The 24,358-nt window shown below is 35.4% G+C and overlaps 1 protein-coding gene across 2 annotated transcripts in view; it reads right to left on the bottom strand.

Annotated features, from left to right (window-relative positions):
- Positions 1-457: 457 nt before the first annotated feature.
- LOC143225453 (D-beta-hydroxybutyrate dehydrogenase, mitochondrial-like) overlaps positions 458-24,358 on the bottom strand; it is a 42,164-nt gene continuing 18,263 nt past the window's right edge. Inside the window, exons 1-5 of one of the 2 annotated variants that reach the window (XM_076454896.1) lie at positions 15,299-15,454; positions 13,358-13,739; positions 12,540-12,692; positions 8,658-8,842; positions 458-2,064 (exon numbers count right to left, since the gene is read on the bottom strand). In XM_076454896.1, coding sequence (XP_076311011.1) covers positions 1,759-2,064; positions 8,658-8,842; positions 12,540-12,692; positions 13,358-13,736 — 1,023 coding nt within the window. In that variant the 5' untranslated portion in view covers positions 13,737-13,739; positions 15,299-15,454 and the 3' untranslated portion in view covers positions 458-1,758. Of the gene's footprint in view, positions 2,065-8,657; positions 8,843-12,539; positions 12,693-13,357; positions 13,740-15,298; positions 15,455-24,358 lie in introns of those variants that run through there. The other variant, XM_076454897.1, reaches the window with a different exon arrangement.

Genomic DNA, 24,358 nt, shown 5'->3' on the forward strand with positions numbered 1-24,358 from the left:
TGAGAGCTAGTTTTTGGTTTTATTTTCTTAACATCGCGCAAAGCAACATAAGGGCTATCTGCGCTAGCCATCCCTAATTTAGCAGTGTAAGATTACAGGAAGGCAGCTAGTTATCACTACCCACTGCTAACTCTTGGGATACTATTTACCAACGAATAATGGGATTGATCGTTACATTACAACAACCTACAGCTGAAAGGGCAATCACGTTTTGTGTGATAGGGATTTGAACCCGTGGCCCTAAAATTACGAGTCGACCACCCTAACCACTTGGTCATGCCGGACTCCCCACGACTGAAAGAGTGAGCATGTTTGGTGTCCGAATTCGCATTTCATCTGGTTTTGTTTCTTTTATGTAAAAGCCATAAAAGTTGAACATACCACAGCAACCATCAGTAACAACCTAAAATCGAAAATTTCAAAATCTTAAATAACATAAAAAACACAACGATTGTAGTAACATTACAATTTGTTTAATAATCGAACAGTTTGCCGGCTATTAAAATATAAAGTAACCTATATACATCGTTCCCAAAGTACTCAACAGTTTTAATATTCAGGTACAGAAATATTTTTTGGTACTCTTATGATATAAACAAATAATGAAAGTAACAGCTTAAAAAGTCACCCATGCATAAATTATTATTATTCAAAACACAATCTCCACTTTGATACCTCCATAACAATATAAAAATATTCATTAGAAGAGCAATAAACACACACAATATACTTTTCATAAGATTAATTTATATTTAAAGTACATATTTTAACTGAAGTATCTTTGGCGTATTGAAACATGTTCACTATTTCATTTAAAAAAATAAAATCAGGTCTGTTAAAAGGTTTCATAGTAAATATACAGTAAGATGACAGGTGCAGGGAATGAAGAGGCTTAGCAAGATTGGAAAGTCCTAGAATTAAGATTCATCAATTTCATTAAAGATCCACTTTTTTTTTTTATAAGTTGTTATACATCCTCTCCAATAGATAACTTGTAACGTTAGATATTCACTCTCTATAAAGTAACTTTCATTTACATTACTTTTGTTAATTTGTTCTTAGAACTCCAGCCAACCTTTTGCCGTTATAATGGTATATGTTGTTAGCAAGACCTTTTTCAAACGTCAGGGTCACTAAGGAAAGAATATACGCTGTTATCACAGGTGCTCCTCAGGTATCAAGATTATTTAGGAAACAATACCCACTGTTAGATGCCCGGATCATTTGCAAATGATTTTTTTGTACAGAGATACACTCGAAATCATAGCGTCCTCGAAGTTCTTGAAATCAAGTTTTGGAATATAGAGCTAGGCAAAGGTTTGAAGGTCTAAATTTTAAGATCTATGACCTGGGGGGTTGCTTAGCAAACACTTGGACGGTCCACGGGGTTGAAGAAACTTAGCACGCACCGACGGTTGTTGTTATTGGCTTCTTAATGCAAAACTACACAATGTTCTATCTGTACTCCGTCGACAATGGGGAATCATAGTACAGATGGTAGCGTTGTACATTTATAAATTTATTGCTGACCACCCACCGGGAGACCTTTTGGAAGGCCTAGAGGTTTTTAATTTACTTGGCAAAATTCTGGAATGTCTAGGAATTGGGTTCCACAAATACCGTAGTAGGTTCAATGGCGGTAAATATAATTAATAAATGTTTTAACTCTAATTATCAGGTAAAAGAATATTACTGAAGAAATATATATAAAATAAAACATTATATTCTTTAAACAATTATCTAAATAAAATATTTAGTTTATCCACGCTTCAAAACTCTAGCCATTAGTTGACCTTGGATGTCCAATGGAAGAAGGCCAATAATGGAAGACATCAAGCGGTAGATAGTAGAAGCTCCTACGTAACACCACTGTGGCTTGGTGGACAACAAGGCATGCTGAACGCTGGTCAAAATGTTATGGAACGTGTGGTCATCCGTATGTGCCTGAAGCCGAACAGATGTCCGTTTCAACTTTGCTCTGAAAACGTCGAACTCTTTTTGGTATGCTCTTTGAACTTCGTCCGATATTTCTTTTTCCATTAAGTCAAGATTTCTCAGGACAGGCTACATATAAAATGTTAGTTAAGTCCTGCACCAAATATAATTATACAACATGATTAAAAGAAAAGTCCTATACCAACTGGCCACTTTATTAACATTCCTCCCTATTATCGCTTTGTGTTACTATTCGAAGAAATAATAACCTAAATTTGGCACGACAGAGGCTTGACAAGATAAGAGATATACAGTTGGTTCATATGTGTCAGCAATTTTATCTCAAAGATGTTTAATCAGATTAAATGTACTAACTGTGTTGACCAAAAGATTACTGATTTGACTGGCAAGCTCTTCTAATCAACTTAGGGTTACCTGTGCTGGATTAACCACATATATCGAAACCTGTTTTTAGCGTTATGTGTGTGTTTTGTGTTTCTCTTACAGCAAAGCCACATCAGGCTACGTGCTGTGTCCACCAATGGGAATCGAACCCTTGATTTTAGCGTTGTAAATCCGAAACTTACTGCTGTCCCAGCTGGGGACCTTTAAGTTTTATAAGCCTTCATAGTTATCAATGAGTGACTGTGGGGAGGAAACCAATTTAATAAAAGAATATGGCGTGCTCAATTGCTGTAGAATGAATAAATGTTTAGCGACTTGCCCCTGTAAAAAATCAAATAATTCATTCCTGTCACGAGCCCGTTCTCCCACACTATTACTCCACCTCCATCAGCTTACACTGAAAAACTTCATGTGATTACGACATATTTTCGCACAATTGTTTGTGCAGCGAAAAGGTGAAAAGTGGCTCAACAGACCACATCAGAAGTTTCCAGTCTTTCAATATCTACAATTTATGTTAAACTGAATATTAAGGCAGTGCTTCCTATTTCCGAACTAGTTATTAAATGCCACGTGACAATGTTTGAAACGTTATCCTAGGGGTATTAACAGATATGTTACAAGCCTGATATCTATCTTACAAATCGGCTAACCAGAATATAGTTTGACATTTGTTACATCTTATTCAATCGTTTTGTTTCTTTCGCCAGTAGTAAGGTGTCTTTAACAACTACCTAATATAACATTAGATGGAATTCTACCATAAATTATCTTTAAAAGTTCCAAAGTAGAGTTGTAAATGAAGAGGTAAGGACTAGAAGCTATAAGTTCATAAGATGATCAACTATTCTCCATTCGCGAATGATTTTGGTAACGGTATTAACCTCACAATACGAATTGCAAAATAAGCCCCCCCCTAAAAAAAACCACAACACTGAAATCAAATTATATAAATCAAATCTTACCTATCCTTATAACGTAAATCTGTGAACACATTTATCAACGAAGGATAAAACTACACAACCTTGTTTAATTCAGGGTTAATTCACATACGTTCACGCTGAATCAGATGCTGCTTGTGTTAAAAAATGTACAGTATCTCAGCCCATCTATCTACCACCCAGTTTACCTGAACAGAGTTCAGCTAACTGGAATTGCAACAACTAGTCGCTGTTAATCTTTTCTAATTTGCATTTCTGTATCAACAATATGAGTCCAATAATAAATACTGTGTGTTTACGTATTACCAAACTCAGTGCCACACAACTAAGTATCGAAAGTCGAATTTTGGTGTTATAAGTTTTTAGAATTCTCACATGGTAACCGGGCGAGGAAAAGAATTTTTTCCAGAAACAATGCGCTACTATATTAAGAGTAAGAAAAACAACACAAAAACGATGTTTTTTGGCACATTGAAGGGTAAAATATTTATTATTCATTATATCTGACTAGATTAATCAATACTGTACCATCATCGGTTACCTTAGAAATGGGTGGGTGCATTTTCAAACAAGGGATGTTTGAAATACTAATGGTAAAAAATTGTAAATGAGGGAATATTTAAGGTAGAACTGATCCTTAAAACTAGGTAAATGTATATGCGCTAAAAAAACATGTTAAACACTTTTTGTAATCTTCAAGTGGAGCACTAAACAAAAGTAGTAAACTTTCAATCATATTTGTCATATGAATAACACTATGTAGCACATATTTTGTTCCTGGATAGTATGTGTTATTTCTTAATTGCTTATGTTGTAAAAGAACAGAAAATGGTCATTATTCCCTTCAAAAACTTTGCTTTTGTGACCTGGATAATGAAATTTAGAAATTAACCTATTTTCTATGTAGAAACGGGCAAATTTGCATTTTCATTTACATACGGTCTGAATAAAACAACATATGAATAACAAATAACGATGAAATCTACAAAATAAAACAATATTTCATTAACATCAACAAATTTCCTCAAAAAAACCGTGGAAAAATTATACGCACAAACTTAGACCAACAACAAAAACAATAAATCCCAAGATACAACAAACTACAAAACCTTATACTGCTGCATACCATATGTTCCTGACATCAGCGAAAAAATAACCAACATTTGGAAAAAACTTATAACAAAACACAACATTCCAGTAAACATCAAATTTATTCAAAACCAGGTACAAAACTAAAGTCCATACTATCTAAAAACTACACTGACAAACACAACACCAACATTATTATCAAAATACAATGCAACAATTGCCAAGACTTTTATACTGGAAAAACAAGCAGAAAATGGAAACTAGATTCAAATAACACAGAAAAATACCTTTACTCATTTCTGAACACTGCATATCATATAAACACAACATAACCATAGAAAACTCCCAGATACTAACTAGGAAAACAAATGCAATATCGAAGAAGTCCTACTTGTACAACTCAAACCAATATAAAGGTACACCTTTATACCTATACTAATTAATAACCTAACATGTAACTGCAACGCCCCCTACAATCCCGTACCCGTTTATACTCTCGTCCCTAAGAAATGTGCCCAGTAACTGTCAGTTGCAAACTCTCTCTTTGTTAACCTGAAGATGACCTAAGAAGGTCAAAACGTCGTTCTATGCTTTATTAGTAAAAGTGTTAATACCCATACCAGCCGTCCTGAGATACGATGAGCTCATCAATTAACGAAAAGTAATTATAATAACACAATTAAAATATTAGTAACATATAATTGTGTTGTTTTTAATTTCATGAAAAGCTACATGAGGGCTATCTGCACTAGACAACTCTAATTTACTAGTGTAAAACCAAGTGTAAGGGAGCTAGTTATCATCACCCACTGCCAACTCTTGGGCTACTCTTTTACCAGCCCCCCAGGGGCTCAGCGGTATGTCTGCAGACTTACAACGCTAAAAACCAGGTTTCGATACCCGTGATGGGCAGAGCACAGATAGCCCATTGTGTAGCTTTGTGCTTAATTCGAAAACAACAACTCTTTTACCAAAAAATTGTGGGGCTGACCATCACATTACAACATACCCACGGCCAAAAAGGCTAGTACATTTGGTGCGACGGGGATACGAGTCGAGTGCCCTAATCACCTACCTACCTATCCATGCCGAACCTAACTTTAGATAAATAGTTCTCACAAGAATGCCAATCAGTATACGAATACCTCAATTCATAAAACATTATTACAAATACAAACTGAGGAAAGTTATATATAGTTGCTCAGTAAATGTTTATTCTAGTTTCACTCACCATACTATTATCTAAACACTAACCAATTAACTCTTGATAAATCAGTCAAAGCTATGTGTGGATACATAAACTGCTCAAAAAATTAAAGGAACTAGTACATTTTCTTATATAATTTATCTCAGTGTTCCAAATGTGATATTTTTATTTTTTAGGTAATTTGCCTCATTTCAATTCCATCTGTATCCATTTTTTAATATGTGATGAACGGTAAAACATGGATAAATGAAATTCTTAGAAATGACAAATATCACCAAAACTGATATCCTATATGAAGCAACACTTTAAACAGTTTACATGCATTTATTCAAGAAATGTTTGAACCATACAATATCTAGTGTGTCCTCCATGGGCTGCGACACACTCTTGACACCGATTTTGCACACTTCGAATCAGTCTATCGATGTTATCTTGGGGTATAACAGCCCACTCGTCTACCAGGGCTTTTCGGAGTTCTTGTACGTTCTAAGGAGGGTGCCGGCGTACACTACCACGCCTGGACAACATATTCCACCAATGCTCAATCGGATTTAAATCTGGAGATCTGGATGGCCATTAAAAGTCTCTATTCCTTCCTCATCAAGAAAGTCCATTCACAGTCTGGCGACGTGGGCTCACGCATTAACCTGCAAGAAATGAACCTATCGCCGACAGCACCGGCAAAAGGCCTCACAATGGGTTCCAGAATTTCGTCTCTATATCGTCGTGCGTCCAGAGCAACCCTGTCGAGTATGAGTAAGTCTGTGCGGCCACCCAAGCATATGCCTGCCCAGACCAATACAGAACCTCCTCCATAAGCGTCGAATTGCACAATGTTACAAGCGGAAAATCACTCTCCTCGGCGTCTCTACACTCTCACGTCCATCATCACGAGACACAGTGAACCTGCTCTCGTCTGTCCACAGCACGGTGGTCCATTGACGAAGTTCCCAGTCCAGGTGCTGACGAGCAAACTTCAATCTGGGTGCACCGGGATGCGCAATCATAATAACGCCCCTTGCAGACCGTCTGGACCCTAAGACGTCCTTCGTGCAGACGACTGCGAACTGTTTGGGTCGACACACGGGTTCCAGTGGAATGCTGAAGGTCATTTCGCAGTGACCGAGCCGTAGCTAACCTGTCCGGCAGAGCGGTAGTCACGATGTAGCGGTCCTCTCTGGCTGTTGTGCAGCGATGACGGTCTTGACCGTGGTCTCCTGCCATAAGAGTTCGTCTCCTGGTAGCGTCGCCAAGGTCGACTGATGACGCTTGGTGACACACTGACGCGCTGTGCCACCCTCCTCTGGGTCTGGCCATCCTCCAGCATCTGGACCGCCCTGGCCACCTCGTTCTGTGTCAGATGGCGCCTGACTGCTCGGGTACACAAGATAAAGGTACACACTGACAAAACGAGCCACAAAGATCCATGTTGGTGTTTGTTTAGAGAATTAATGAGGAATGCATAGTTTCACGTAACAGCCATATATAGGGTACCTTGAGTTGTATTCTCCTTGAGTGAGTTGAGTTTCGTTTGAGTTGCTTCAAACTTCACTCGCAAGCTTAAAAAATACACTTGTAGAAGAAAGGATATGTTTTTCATACATAAATGATAAAAATATACTGAAATATGTACTTGTTCCTTTAATTCTTTTGAGCAGTATATTTACACTATGTAGTTAATTAAAACACAAGTTTAAAAAAGTAGGTAGAACTGGATGATTATTATTATTACTAATAAAATAATTTGTTTAGGCATTGCATAAACCAAATACAATATTCTAAAAATATTGTATTTAAAACTATTTTACAAAGATTTAATTAATTAATAATTTGTAAATATTATAAAAGGATTATTGATAGCTGACTCATAGTTATTAATAACAAGTCTTGTCGTTAAGCCCAGCAACATTTTATAAGAATTTTAATGACAACAGTATTTTCTAAAACACTGATGAACTATTGAAGGTAAAAAAAAAATATTTGTGCTTTAAATCAATAATCGTATATGATATTACTACTTTAGAAACATTTAGAGTAATTAGTAGAGGGGAAAATATCAGGGCTGAATCTATACTTAATTAAAACAAAGGTTGTTTTAAAACAAATTTGAAAGATATTTAATTTTGACATAATTCAAATCAGAAATCTTAAGCAAAAATAGCCTTTGCAGATAAGAAAACATACAAATTCGAAACACACACACACATTTATTTTTCTTTAATATCATTTCTTAAGACTTTTTGTTGAATCAGAATAACCTTAGCTTTAATGAAGAAACATTTTTTTTCACAATGTAATAAGAGTTAATTCAGTAAACTTAATAATAAACATTTTTTTTTTTTTGGAATTTCGCACAAAGCTACTCGAGGGCTATCTGTGCTAGCCGTCCCTAATTTTGCAGTGTAAGACTAGAGGAAGGCAGCTAGTCATCACCACCCACCGCCGACTCTTGGGCTACTCCTTTACCAACGAGTAGTGGGATTGATCGTCACATTATAACGCCCCCACGGCTGGGAGGGCGAGCATGTTTGGCGCGACGCGGGTGCGAACCCGCGACCCTCGGATTACGAGTCGCACGCCTTACGCGCTTGGCCATGCCACGCCAAATAATAAACGTTTCTAGAATAGATATCTTCCCGAAAAAGAAGTGATTTAATTTCTGGTTAACGTCGATAAAATATATATATAGTTTAGTGATCAATGTGAATTAATATGTAAAGGATTATTACCTTCACAGACACATTTCACACCATACACATCTCAACTGACACGTTTCACACTACTGATACCTCAACTGACACACTTCACACATGTACCTCAATTGCCACATTATATACCATAAATACCTCAACCAATACATTTTACACAACAAACACTTTAAACATTAAATTCACACCATAATACCCCAACTGCCACATTTCAAACCATAGATACCAACAATGTTTCTAGTAGGCGTGAGGTAACACAGCTAATCACACAGTGTATCATTACACATATAAAACACAATAAATACCAAGAATATTCCCGGAGGTGTGTCAAACGAGGACATATAACATTATAAAACACCTATACTGACAAACCTTCATTACGTTAGTGACCAAAGCAAAGTTTCCTGGCCGAACAACGCACACATGAACCCCGAACTTATCCACCTCATAACGTAATGACAAACTGAAAGCTTCTAATGCTTGTTTGGTGGCGCTGTACACAGTGAACTGAGGTAGAGGGCTTCCCTGGGCGATACTCGTTATTGTGATAATCCGACCTGCAATTGGACCAGATTGTCATATCATAATTATGTAAAACTTAGAAATAATATACAGAAGCCACGTTAGGGCCCTTTTAAAATAACTTTAAATACATAGAGATAAGGTACAAACAATTGTTAAGAAAAAATATATTCTCGTACGCCGAAAACGAGGCTGATGAATTATAATGTAAACACCTAAATATCTATCCGCCCCTTTGCAACAACTTTCACCAAGCTGATGAATGATAATTTAAACACCTAGATATCTACCCGCCCCTTAGCAACTACTTTCACCGAGCTGATGAATGATAATGTAAATACCTAAATATCTACCCGCCCCTTAGCAACAAGTTGCATGAGGCTGTTATTCATGGCAATACGAGACGCATATCACTTAAACCATATATAAATGGAATACATGCTTTGATTAAAAGAAAAATAGAAAGTTCTGAGAAGTGACAATTGGCTAACATTTTGTAACACACGAAAATTTAAATCTTTAACATCCGCGAGAAACGACAATGAATTTTTCACCACATCAAATACAACAACAGACACCGATATGTTAGCCAACTAACAACCAAACATACGACTCGCCTTATTTCAACCAACAACAAAACCTTGACAACCGATGTTTCCAGCTTCTATCGAAACACGATAAACACCCGACAATCATGACTTTTGGCGAGCTTAAACATTAAATTACTAAAAAACTCCGGCCATTGGGTATCCGTAACATAATACTTAACCGTTAAACAGCGGGAATATTGTAGATACAAGCATCGATTAATGATAGCCGTCGTTTAATGGTTAAAAACGAATGAAACAAATTATTGATTCACTCCGATATGGCCAGGGCGCACTGTTTGTAATCTGAGAGTCACGGGTTCGAGTCGAACGCCTGAGTCCACCTGGCTATGCCACCCCAACAAAAAATAAAGGGAAAAAATAGACTAGTATACTTGAATTTTGACCTCTATCCCAGGTACTTTATCAACTAGTATACTTTAATTTTGACCTCTATACCAGGTACTTTATCAACTCCGTATTATATTTAATTTGTATTAGTGAACTACTTGAAACCCGACGTTGCCATTACTGCCGAACCCAAATCTAAAAATATGTTGAAACTTGCTTGTTGTTCAATGCGTAATGTAATATTGGATCAAAGTAAGGAACCTTTTTAAAAATAATATTTTATTGAAATAAAAGGTATTTGAAACTTAAAGGCTCTACAACGTTAAATATAAAGCCAACGAAAACCTTAATAAAAAGGATATAAAGGGCATTTAATATTTTCAACACTTGTTAATGATACCTACTTCCCTATTATCATGAGAAGAAAGGAGTTACCAGTGGTAAAAGTATATACTGGGTTCGTGCAGTTAAATCAAGGATTTATTTAAATGTAAATAAATTCAAAGTGAATTATTTTCTCATGAGTTTTCTTATTTTCATTCTGTGTTTATTTCTGGACATATAACTTAAAATATTAAGATTATATAAAACTCAGGAATATTATCAACATAAAGTTAAATAACCATATTTGGCTGAACACGTGATGAACACTGCTCATTTTATTAACTGGAATAACGCACAATTTAGTTAATTTCCCTAATCATAAAATGAATCATTGAATATTGGAGAACATGTACAAATCATAAGATAATTATAATATTATTCTAAGTAAAAATTTAGTTGAAGTATTGTAGAAATTAATTTTTAAAAAGTTATTTTGTAAATACAAAGGTATAACAAGTTTGCTAATTATGTTTCTTGTATTTTTGTGCACACAATTTATTTTATTTTGTAATATGTTTGTTAATTATATTACGATATTTGTATTTTGGTATACACAGCACACGTACAGTTGTTAAAACATACAAAGTTGTTTCTCTTTCTAGCTCTTTGCTTCTTTTGATGTTTAAGCGGGTTTAATGCATTTCTTATTGTATATCATATTTTAATACTATGATTGTTTTAATGTTATTTATACAAGATGTTTTTCCAATGAAATGATATAGTGCTAGGTCTCCCACACTGCTCTAAATGGAATGACTGAGTCCAAGAGGAATGATATTTGAATCAGAACACCCATGGTCCTCCAGCAGCCCTTATTTGCGATGTAGCCTTTAAGTGACTCCCCAGAATTGCTTCCCCCGAAATAAAAATCCTATGAATGCTGTATTAACAAACAACTTAATCTGATTTCCACAGGGATTTCTTTGTAACATACAACTTGTATCTAGGAAACTGACCATCTTCAAGCTGACTAATACTATACACGTATTTCATCTAATACACATGATGTAGCTGACCAACATCTTCGAATGGTTGTACATTTGCTGTTACATGGGAATTAGATCCTGTTTTTCCTTGATCGCAGTTTGTACAGACAATGTAGTCACAGGTGATCACTTGACTAGATTATTGGATTGTTAATTGATCTAACTGTTCATTGAAGTAAAAATAAATAAATAAACTGGGATTAATAAAATTGTGAAACCTATTTCTGAAACCATGGCATTGTTAGGTGATTAGAGTTTTTGATTTGCAGTCTTAGGGTTGTGGCTTTCAAACCACGTTCAACCAAACATGCTCGCCCTTCGGCTGTAAGGGCATTATAATGTTACAATCAATCCTACTATTTGTTGATAAAATAATAGCCTAAGAGTTGGTAGTGGGTGGTTATGACTAACTGCCTTCCTTTTCACTGGTAAGTTAGGGCTGGTCCTTGAATAACTTTGCATTAAATTAAAAATAAATCAAACAAACCCACTTTTGATGTTTAATGAAAACTTAAGTAAATAGATAAAAAAATTACATAATCCAGTTCATCCTGAACAATCCACTGTTTGAGAAAATAATGAAATTAATACATCCATAACAAATATTTTGAACATCCTACTTCGGATAGAATAATGAGCCCTATTATTGCACAAAAGGCCTGGATATATCTGATGTAGATAAGATGGTTGCAAAGTTACAATACTATTTTCTTTTATTGATAAATTCTTATAAAAGGTCCTTTCAGCCCTCACTACATACTCCACTACAATATTTATAAGATTGTACAAACTGTAGCTTGTGTTAACATCCTCATATAGAATATAAACAACATTTACACTCTATAGATACCCTAGTATAAACAAGTAATGTTATCCTAGTAGAGATTGTAGGTAACCTGTTACAGAGTTTTTATATCTCAGTATATACTATAAGCAACATACTACAGACTATAAACAACTGTTTATATCCTAGTATAGACTGTAAACAACCTGTAAAAGACTGTTGATATTCTAGTGTAGACTGTAAACAACCCATTACAGACTGTCGATACCACAAACAAACTGTCACAGATCGTATACCTCATATAGACCATAATCAACACATCAGAGACTGTAAATACACTAGTATAGCCTATAAATAAACTGTCACAGATTGAATACCTTCGTATAGAGTGCAATCAACACATCAGAGACTGTTGATATTCTAGTGTAGACTGTAAACAACCCATTACAGACTGTAGATACCACAAACATACTGTCACAGATCGTATACCCTCATATAGACCATAATCAACACATCCGATACTGTAGGTACACTAGTATAGACTGTAAACAAACTGTCAGAGATTGTAGACATAATATCCAAAGAGCACAACCAGTACCGTAACAAGGACAAAACAACAGACAAACTTGGACATACTTACCACGCCCCTTTCGAATGAGCGGCAGAAATGCTTTAGTTACGCGAATAGTTCCTTTAATATTTACATCCACCACTTGAGTCCAATGAGCCTCAGGATACCACTCTAGCGCCCCCATGCTGAGGACTCCTGCATTATTCACCAACCCATAAAGTCCTAGAGTGCAAATTTATATTTTCTAAGTAAAACAAATTACAATTTACTTACAACACTTACCAAAGTCAAATTAAATCAACAAAAAAAAAACGACTTCTTACACACAACAGTCACAAACATGAGACTGAACAACTTACTCCACAGGATAAAAAAATAGCCAAGACTGAAAACATTCTCCAACACTCGATTATTTTCGACATCTTACTGAGTTATTCTGAGAAATGCAATTTTATGTAAGAATGAGACCAATTTACACACTTACAGAAAGCCATTAATATAATATACATAATGTCACATTAAGGAATATATTTACACAGAGAGCCACTAGTATAATGTAGATAATGTCGCATTAAGGAATATCAAGATATCATCTAACCACATTTCCATGAAGTCCATCATCCCAATTCACACTAATGATACTTTCTGAATATATGTTAAAATACTTTTCTTTTTCAAGCTGGATTGTATATCAGGCTAGACTACAAAGGTTAAGTATGTCACCACAACAAACTACATCGATCAAACCACACTCAGGCAAGTCTACAAATATCAGATGATATAAAAATAAAATACAGTCACTGATCCTGGAGGACAAAACGACATAACGCAATACATGTAATTATAAAGAAAGATGAAAAATTGATATTATTGTATATGATTCCTACCTTCAGCCGGTGACAAGATTTCTTTAACTGTGACAACAGCTTTCGCCACCTGCTCGGCATCAGTGATATCAAGTTTAATTATCCGAAGGCGAGACGAACATGATTCTTTTAGTTTCTGAGCTCCATCTCCTTCAGCAAAGAGACATCCAGCAAATACGGTGAAGCCTAATTTATCCAACCATCTGGCAACAATATATCCTATACCACTGTCACAGCCGGTTACCAAGACACTTTTACCACTTGGTTGAAGCTGCTCACGTGATTTCTGCCATCGCCTGTAGAGGACCAAAGCAACTACTGCTAACAACGTGGTAGTTAGGATAGGTGTTTCGCCCCTTAAGATTCCAGTGCAAAGAGCAGCCAAATCAAACTTCCACATTTTCTGAAAAATACTCATAAAAGTTAACAGTGGATCATAAAGTGTATCCGAGATTATCATCACAACGTAAACTGATCATTTAAGTGACAATGGCTTGTTCTAAAAGCTGAAAAACATTAAAACAATAAGCTCAGCTCTTTGTTGGGTTAAAAAGTGGGCGTGAACGCAGAGCTAAGCTCAATGATATAGTGATGATAAATCAGTTAAACGTTTGACTTTTTAACCAATACAGAGATAAGCCTAATGATGATAAATCTGGTAATTGCAATTTTTAGTAGGTAGGGATTTATTTTATTCTGCTATATGATAGCCTGAAAAAATATACACACCATAACAGTACTGAAACTTTTCCCCCTAATAGCACAGCGTATGTCTTCGGACTCACACCGCGAGAAATCGGATTTCGATACCCATTGTGGGCAAAAAATAGATAGCCAACAGTGTAACTTTGTGCTTAATTCCAAACAAACAAACAAACTGAAACATTCAAATCAGAAAAATTTACGTAAAACGCATCTTTAGTATGATGCGTTTTAGGTGACATTTCTTTATTGTCAAATGCAAAGCTATGCAAATGTGTTATCTTTGTAGTGACCAAAATGGGTATCGAAACCCTGTTTTGTGTTATAATCCTCCAGATTTATCGCTAAGTCACCAGGGGTATTTTTAAGATGAAAATCTTGCGAGTCGTGTGTAAGAGCAAACAAACTTCAAATGACAACCGTCATGTGAAGTAATACGATATAAATTAATTCATTTCCAGCTCCCTAGTTGAAGTCGTATTTTGTGTTATATATTTATGTTAGGGTTTAAAGTAAAAATGTTTTCGCCGCTGTTAAATAAGTATGCGGAGAAGTCCTCCGAATATTTCCAATAGTTTATTGTTAGTTTCAGTGGATCACTGACCTAGTTACATACTAACAGTTACGTATACTAGTTTGAATGGCAGATGTACGCACTTTTTACCACAGTTTGAAGTGAATGAACAAACACGTGTATGTAGTTATCCCACTGATTATGGTGGATGAATGATAAATGTATGCACTATTTTACGACACACTATTTGCCATTAATACGCTTTTAGGTGTACGTCAAATATTGAGTTTATATGCGATTTTTATACCCGTGTTTCCCAGTACGTATGTAGCTATTTTAACAGAAAATTTACATAAACAATACCTTTGTAACTGCAGTTCCGACTTAAAGTTTTTAAGATAAAGAATATTATAAGTTATGACCGTTGTTGTTACAGTACAAAATCAATAATTATTTTGAGTTTTAGTTTTGTTTTTATTTATCCTAGCACAGAATTCCACAATGGATAATCCACGTTCTGCTCACTGCAAGGAATTGATCCCCAGATTTTAGCTTTGTCAATCCGTAAAATGACACACCAAGGGATTATTTTAAGTATTGTTATTATTATTATTATAAAAGTGTACTTACAAAGAGAATTCAGTACCAAATTTTAAAGTTATTAAGTTAAAACAATCTACAGATTTAATCATCTAGTTACAATATCAGGATTTAATGTTATGAGATAAAACAATCTACAGACTTACCGATCTAGTTACAGTATCAGGTTTTAATGTTATTACTTAAAGACAGAGTAATCTGTAGGCCTGGTAACCGAGTTATGTTTCCAGTACTTTTCACTGAATCAACTTGAAGTAAATCACACAAGAGAGTTCATAAGACCTGGTCATTCAGATAGCTTTCATATCTTATCTTTTCAATAGAATGATATTTATTTAGTTCATTCAATACTAGTATACACCCATTATCTGGTATGAGGTCGTTTCAGTGAAAGTGCACTTAACACCGCACATAGCTCACACTTACTCGCGACATGACTTACAAAATATATGCTTATTACAGACAAATTATGTTCAGCTGCATTAGAAAATTATGCATATAAGTGTTACTCTGCATTTGAATATTTTTGCAGACTAAACGTAACTAGGTAACTTTACTGTACAATCTGTTCTTTGTTGAATTTCGCGAAAAGCTATTCTAGGGCTATATGCGCTGGCCGTCTCCACCTTACCTGTGATAGACAAGAGCAGGGGTGGGCAACTCCATGGCCACTGGCCACATCTGATCAGTGGATAGCACAATTGTGGCCAGCTCGAGTTTAGGAATCAACCTTTTCTATCATTTTTTTTTTATCGCAAATTTGGTACTCAGCAACTGCACTGCCTCACGTCATCGCTAATGTCGCGCGCTTCATCACTGCCACAGACTCACCCATTTTGAACGTCAGTCTGGTTTAGACGTGTTTTATCAAGTGTGCGTTGTTTTGCATGCGTTCGCAAACATTTTTGTAATGCAACTTAAGTGTTTAAGTATATTTTGTTTTTAATCCCATAATATGGGTAAGTGGACAATTCGAAAACGAAAGATTCCAGATGATGGTGAACACTCAGAAAATAAAGACAATTTAATTGATTCTGGCATTACTGCCGAAAATAGCATGGCGCGTGACTGGAAAAATGTGAAACGATAATTTCATGAAAGTTTGGAGTTGAAATTTGCAATGATTGAAGCAAAAAATAAGCCAGTGTGTCTTTTGGGTATAAGTTTTTAGGAATAATAAAATTTACAACCTTAAGCAACACCAACAATTTTCACAACGAATTTGATGTACGAGGGCTGTTCAAAAAATACGCGGACTGTTTGAATTGCGCGGCTCCAGTTGGTTCCAGGGGAATCCGTTTGGTGTCGCTAGGTTCGACGCCATTTCCCGATTGCAGATATCTTCATTCGTGTATTAACTACGCGGTTTTAAGTGAAGTGCGATTTTTCGATTGCAGATATCTTCATTCGGTATTAACGTTTGGCGGATTTCAGAATGAATGACCTGAAGGAGCAATGACTTGCTGTGAAATTTTGTGTTAAACTTGGAAAATCTGCGACTGAAACTTTTGCTATGCTTAACACGGCTTACGGTGATGTTGCTATGAAGCGTACGGCATGTTTCAAGTGGCATGAACGTTTTAAGGATGGTCGACAGTCCATTGAAGATGATGAGCGTCCTGGACATCCTTCCACGTCAACTGACGATCCACACGTCGACAAAATCAACACCCTGGTGCGGGCAAATCGACGTCTGACTGTCAGGGAGCTTGCTGAAGAGTGTGGGATATCAGTTGGATCTTGTTACGATATTTTCACCGAAAAATTGAAGATGCACCGCGTTGCTGCGAAATTCAGCCCTCAGAACTCGTGAGTTTTTGGCCAAACACTCGATCACTGTTCTTCCCCACCCCCTACTCACCTGACCTTGCTCCTTGCGATTTTTCTTGTTCCCCAAACTCAAAAGACCCTTGAAAGGAAGAAGATTTGAGACGATTCCCGAGATTAAGGCAAATGCGACGAAGGAGCTGGAGGACATTACAAAAGAAGCGTACCAGGACTGTTTCAACAAGTGGAAACACCGTTGTGATAAGTGTGTGCGTTGGGGAGGAGAGTACTTTGAAGGGGTCCCAGACCTGTAACTTCTAAATAAAGTACATTTTGTTTTATGACGTCAGTCCGCGTATTTTTTGAACAGACCTCGTACAATTTCCAGTTTGCAGCAAAAATCGTATGAATGAAATTAGCCGTCTGAAAGCACAACTTCATGAACAAAAGGGAGGCCTAAAAAGATTTTTATCATCGATAGAACTAGTTACGTTAGCTAGTTACAAAGTAGCTTGGATTCTAGCTCAAAAAAAAGAAATCATTTTCTGATGCTGAACTATAATACGAAATATTGGTTGTGGTCATTGAAACTCTGTCGGAGAATTATGATTCAAAAATAAAAGTTGACATTCTTCAAAAGGTAAATAATTTGCAATTAAGTCGAAGAACAATTGTTCGCAGGATGCTAGTTAGTGAAAGACATAGAAAATCAGTTGCTTGAACAACTAAAAGACTGTTTGTATATTTCTTTAGCACTAGATGAGTCAACAGATATTAGTGGCACTGCACAGTTGATATTTTGGGTTCGATATGTAATTTCAGTTCTTCAAGTGAGGGAAGAAATGCTTGGCCTTTGTGGATTACGAGATCAAACATGTTGAAAAACATCTTTGAAAAATTTATTGAAATGTTAAAAACATTCAACCTGGATTTTTTAAAAAAAAACTGGTTTCTGTCACAACAGACGGTGCTCCCGCCATGACTAGGTAAAAATTAGGATTTGTTTCTCCTTTGAAGCAGCATTTAATTGAAAATAATGTGAAGTTCAAGCTGCCATCTTTTCATTGTATTAGGAAAATTTATGTGCTCAGATGTTTAAAAGTGATGAATGGAAAAAAATAGGAGATTGTTGTAAAAATTGTGAATTATATTAAAAGTGGAATCAACAGTTTGTTGAGTCTTTAAAGAAAAGCAGTGACTATACTTTTGATGAACTTACTGATTTAGCAAATGTAAGATGGTTAAGTAGAGGAAAAGTCTTAGAACCATTTACTTCCTTATTTCCTCAAATAAAAGAGTATCTTGTTGAAAAATTTTCCCTGAAAATGAAACTTTGTGTGTGGCATGATGGCTTACTTGAATAATTTGAATACGAAGTTTCAGGAAAGAGATAAAATAATAAGCGAGCAATCACAGTCTATTCATGAATTTCAATTAAAGCTAAACCTCCTTGCGGAACAATTACAAAAGAATGATTTGACATATTTTGCAAAGTTGAATAGTTTTCGAAAGAATAATAAGGACTATGATTTCTATGATGCTAAATATGATCTCTCTGTAAACTGGATCAAAAATCTATCTCAAAAATTTGATAACGTTACTCCGAATTTTAAAAAACTTGAAATTGATATCTGAATTTTTGCATGATTCATTTCAATTTGACTCAGGAGATTTCAGTAAGGAAATTACATCTTTTTTTGTCTTTGGATAAGTGTGACTTTGAAGACGAGATGCTTACCCTGCAAAGTGTAGAACACGTAAAAGGTAAACAAAAATGTTTTATCAGAGAGATGTGGCTCACATAAATGAGTCTTCCAAATTTAAATATAGCAATTTCAAAATTATTTTCCATGTTTGGATCCACATGGGTGTGTGAGTCAACATTTTCTACTCTAGATTTTCTCAAGTCTAGATACAAATCTCGGCTTACTGACAAACCTTTAGAGGCAGAGCTAAGATGTTCATTGAGCATAAATATTAAGCAAATTTTCACAAAACTTGTTGATGAAAACCCCCATCAATTTTCACATTTAAGATTAGTTGAAATGCAATTATTTTGATTAAACTAACATCTTTCAATTTCTTCTAATAGTTTGTTTGTTTTTTTTGGAATTTCGCACAAAGCTACTCGAGGGCTATCTGTGCTAGCCGTCCCTAATTTAGCAGTGTAAGACTAGAGGGAAGGCAGCTAGTCATCACCATCCACCGCCAACTCTTGGGCTACTCTTTTACCAACGAATAGTGGGATTGACCGTCACATTATACACCCCCACGGCTGGGAGGGCGAGCATGTTTAGCGCGACGCGGGCGCGAACCCGCGACCCTCAGATTACGAGTCGCACGCCTTACGCGCTTGGCCATGCCAGGCCTTCTTCTAATAGTGTGGCCAACGTTGTTTTCATTAACCACAGTTGTGGCCACTATGAAAAATAAGTTCCCCACCCCTAGATTAGAGGGAAGGCAGCTGGTAAACACCAACCACTCTCATCGCTTGGCAATGGATATTTGAATAGTAGGATGTAACCTTCGTGATTATGATGCACCTACATTGCCAAAACATGAAACAAGATTTCCTTTTAGAGGGGCCGTTGACAGGGTACACATTTCGGATCCACATCAGAGAAAGCGAACTACTGGCAGTGCTCGTCCCTCGAAGTTCTTCATTTATAGACTAATTGGCTACATAATATTTCCTTTGACTGGTAATTTCTATAGGAACATAATTTAGTGTGTGGGTAGGTACAGAAATAATACTTTATTATCGTGTGAACACAGGCCTGCCTAATCATCAAAAACTAACAACTATTTATATTGTATCTACGAAATAAACTTTTTTATGGCATATTTTCTTTTTCTGACATGATACTTGTTCATTCTAATAGGTTTTCGTTGCTTACGTTAAAGTTTACTTGTCATTAGGCACAAGGTTAAACAATAGGCTAACTGTGTCATACCCATTTTGGGTTTCAAAACCTGAGTTTTTAGCGCTATAAGCTTTCAGACTTACCATTGTGCTACTGTGTGTGGTGTGGGGATATACCTCAATGATGTGTATTTTCGAAACCATTACGAGAAACCTATGCTCAAAGTATTCATTATATATTTTATGAAAAAAAAGCAATAATAATTTAAAAAGTAAGAAATTAAACATCTAATTTCATTAAATTAACATAGAATCTATTAAACACATAATTATTAAAAGTCTGAACATTTATTTGAGAATTTTATGTACTTTAAATTCATTCAGTTTACATCAAGCTGAGACATTGTAGCCATGACTTCTTCCTCAAAATTGTTATTCAAATAATTGTTTTTTGTTTTAATATTTTGACCTCAAACACACGACTTTTATATAAACTGCTTACAAAATGTTTCTTCTCTTTGTTAAAATATTTATATTACTCTCTTTTCCTTGATATACAGTGATTATTTACCATTATGAACATTGTTGATAAAGTGACACTGTTAATAACTTGTAAACATTCTTTTAGTGTCATTGTTAATAACTTTATGAAAATTGTCAATAAAATTACAATGATAACGATACTCTTTATAAAGTGGCACTGTTAATAACTGTGTGAGCATTTTTGATAAAGAAGCACTATCCATACCTTTGTGAATATTATTAATAAAGTGTCACTGTTAATAACTTTGTGAACATTGTCGTTTAGTGTCACTGTTAAGAACTGTGCAAGTACTACTGGTACTTTTGTGAATATTCTTGAGAAAGCGGTACTGTTGATAACTTTGTGTGTATATTGCTAACATAATGGCACTGTTCATATGTGAAATCAACTGCTTGACAGTCATACTATTAGTACGCATCTGAATATTGCAATCTCATATCCATAGTTTGTGAATATTACAGACAAAATGATGTTGTTCTTAATATATAAAGGTTCAGGTCAAATGAAATATGAAAAAGAAATTCTATATTAAAGGCATGACTGCTGGTAAACTAATGGCGCCCCTAAATTTGAAAGGTCCGTTTAAAACAAGATTGCGTGGTTTCATCGGGTTTAGTTTGGTTTGAATTTTGCGCAAAGTTACACGATGGCTACCTGCGCTAGTCGTCCCTAATTTAGCAGTGTAAAAGTAGAGAAAAGGCAGATAGTCATAACCACCCACCGCCAACCCTTAGGCTAATCTTTTACCAACGAATCGTGGGACTAACCATAACATTATAACGCCCTCACGACGAGCATATTTAGTGTAACGGGGATTCGAACCCGCGACCTTCAGATTACGAGTCAAGTGCCTTACCCACCTGGCCATGCTAGCCCTCGTTTTATTGGGTGGAACGTAATACCGAGAATACAGGTGTACAAGCGTTTCATGTGAAACATTGAGAGCTCTCACGATAACAAAAAATTTCTGATAATTATACACACTGCCACCTGTTGTTTAACTTTTAAATTATCCATTATAAAGTGGCTTCAGAACTTTGATCCTTCGGGCTGTCATCAACAAGCAACATGAACGATCATTTCAATAATCTGCTACACGTGAAATCTAATGACCTTCCTATATGCTGATATATTACATCCAGATATCATAAGTTCATGAAACGTATTTTATTCAGCTTCAAATATGAGTACTTTTAATAACACTTCTTCAGTACTAGCTAAGTAAATGTTTATAAGTAAAACAAAGTACCAGAAAAAGTGTACTAGTGAAAACATACCATAAAACACAAAGGTAACCTGGATCATGGAAAGGTTTCACAAATTACAAAACTAGTGCATAATACTCCGTGGGAACATTTTATGGAGTACGAAACCAGAGCATTTCCTTTCGTGGCAATGTTCCACACGCTACAAAAAAGCGAGTATTGTGGGTCATGGTAATGTTTTCTGCGCTTCAAAACCACGAAACAACGACCCATGTAAGCTTTATGAGTTCCCATACATTTGCCCAAACTATTCTTCAGAATTCTAAACAATGTATTTTTACATTTTTAGCCAATATTTATGGTAGTTGTGAGTACATGATACAATAAAACAAGCAGTTTTTAACAGTACACATTTCAAAATGCACCATGAGATAGCGCCACGTGCAACGTGGTGATATCTTGTCACAATATCTAGAGGTGGGTTTAATTTCTACCTTCCAAATACGATGTATCACTTGACAAGCATTAGATTATTAACATTTCGTTAAAATACTCATATTCTTATAATTGACTATCCTAAAGTTAAGACCAGTTAACTAAAATTTATTTCGATGACAATTATAAGTCAGTTACTGTCAACAATTTAAGTTTCAATGAAATATTGGGCAGGGCAAATGCTGTAGGTCTGAGAATGTTGAAATTGCCTACTGAATGAAAAGGAACGTCGTTTGGTGTACATACTTTACTAGAACTTAATAGACTAGTGTAGCCTGTAAATCATCACAGTGTGTAGGTAATCCTATCATAGTGTGTAAGTATGTCATTATGTCATTTAGATTTACCATACGTATAAATATAACTGGTTGCGGATACAAAAACTATCTTTAGCTTTGAAGAGATAGAATCACAAATATATGTTAAAATGGGGCTCCAGCTCCATAATGTGTAATAATTTCCAACTTCAATAATCTTGCAGAAGTCAAAACATAATACTTGCAACTCGTAATGACGAGAAACTCACTTGAAAGTAAAAATGTATCTCAAGGCAGCTGGTATGGGTATCAAAACTTTAATTTAATAAAAGTTTTAATACCCATGCCAGCTGAATTTAGATGTATTAATACTTGCAACTGTCTGTGTAAAACTCAGGATGGTTTGTCCCTCAGCTGGCCCATATAAAGCAAAGCAACGCCACTCATGAGGCCACCACCAGGAAGTAGTGCCAATAAATACAGACCGAAAGAGAAAGCTAACAAACCGCCCGACTGAGAATCCTCTAGGTCGAATCCAGCACAATACTGGCAGGATATCGACAACATATGTACCAATAAAACACAAACAGCAATCATGGAAGGTCTTCATAAACATTCAGAATAAATGAAAATAATGGAGAGTACTTTAGAGTGTAGCTAAGAAAGGCATAAGACGGTAAATTAACAGGACAGTATACAATCATAAGGTAACTAGTAACAGCAGCATACGAATGTTTTTACATCCAAATGACCTGCACATAAGGAGTCGGCAAGTATCACCACAACTTCTGGAAACTTCATCTAGTTCTCAACTCAAGTTAATTTTCCAAAACAGTTTTTAGACCTTTTTTAGAGGTTGGCTAATATGTCGGCCAAACTTTTAGTTCACAGTCTGTTTCTGTTCAAGAACAAAATATCTATAAAGAATAAAAGGATTTAACTTATTTCAACAACCTGATCAGGTCAGCTTATCAATTCTATTTCTGCAAATTTCCCAAATCTTTACTCACAGCATAGGTTGAAACACTAAAGTTTCATTGGTTACAAGAAAACAAAGATATCTTTACTTAGTTAGCCAGATACTTGAGTATAGATAACACATAAAACTTATCAATTCCACTCGGAACAAGAAGCTACTTATCCATAGGATTAAAGTTCTCACAACAATTGTTATTGTTGTAGATGGTATATGTAAATAAGTTATGCTTTGTGTAACACAGATTTCACAGAACTTTTACTTACTGCATCAAATTAAGCATGACAATTAAGATTAATATCCTTAAAATGCGGTGGAACGGAAACAAAACTTCCTGTCTTGTAGGCATTTACATTGTTCCACTCAAATGTAATAACAACGAACATAATAGTTTAATTTTTATTATTCAGCACTTTTATTATAATGGAATGTCTCAGATCAATATCTTTATCGGACAAGTAAAACTTCCACATCTGTTAAAAACAAATTAATATGAAATCCTTAATTAGAAGACTAAATATACCATCATTTTTTATTCCCATGAATCAGATATAACAGTATCACATTACACAGGTTCTGATGTTAAGGCACCAGTACCACACTATAAAGGTACTGTTGTTAAAGTACCAATATCATACTACACAGGTACCAATGATATACCACTATCACAGTACAAAGACACTGATGGTATACCAGTATCACAATACACGGCCACTGATGATATGCCAGTACCACACTACACAGATAGTGATGATACACCACTACCATACTACACAGCTACTCATTTTCAGGTATTAGTACCACATTTTAAAGTAGAGTTTGAGAAATCAGCATTTACTTAAGTTTATTAGTAAAAGTAATGATACAATAGAAGGGCTGTCTGAAAAAACACAGTTTTTAAACGACCAAAAACGAATTAAGAGACAATGCACTGATGGTAATCTGTTATGATAAACTAGAATTTTCATTTTAATGGTGACACCATTGTTTGTACTCAAGATAAATATACATCATATGATTCCATTTCTTTTGAAACTGGAACCATTGAATTTATTAGTATATTTCTGGGAATTTCGAGACGATAATTTACAACTGATTT

The sequence above is a fragment of the Tachypleus tridentatus genome, chromosome 9 (genome assembly GCF_004210375.1).
Source record: "Tachypleus tridentatus isolate NWPU-2018 chromosome 9, ASM421037v1, whole genome shotgun sequence".
NCBI lineage: Eukaryota > Metazoa > Arthropoda > Merostomata > Xiphosura > Limulidae > Tachypleus > Tachypleus tridentatus.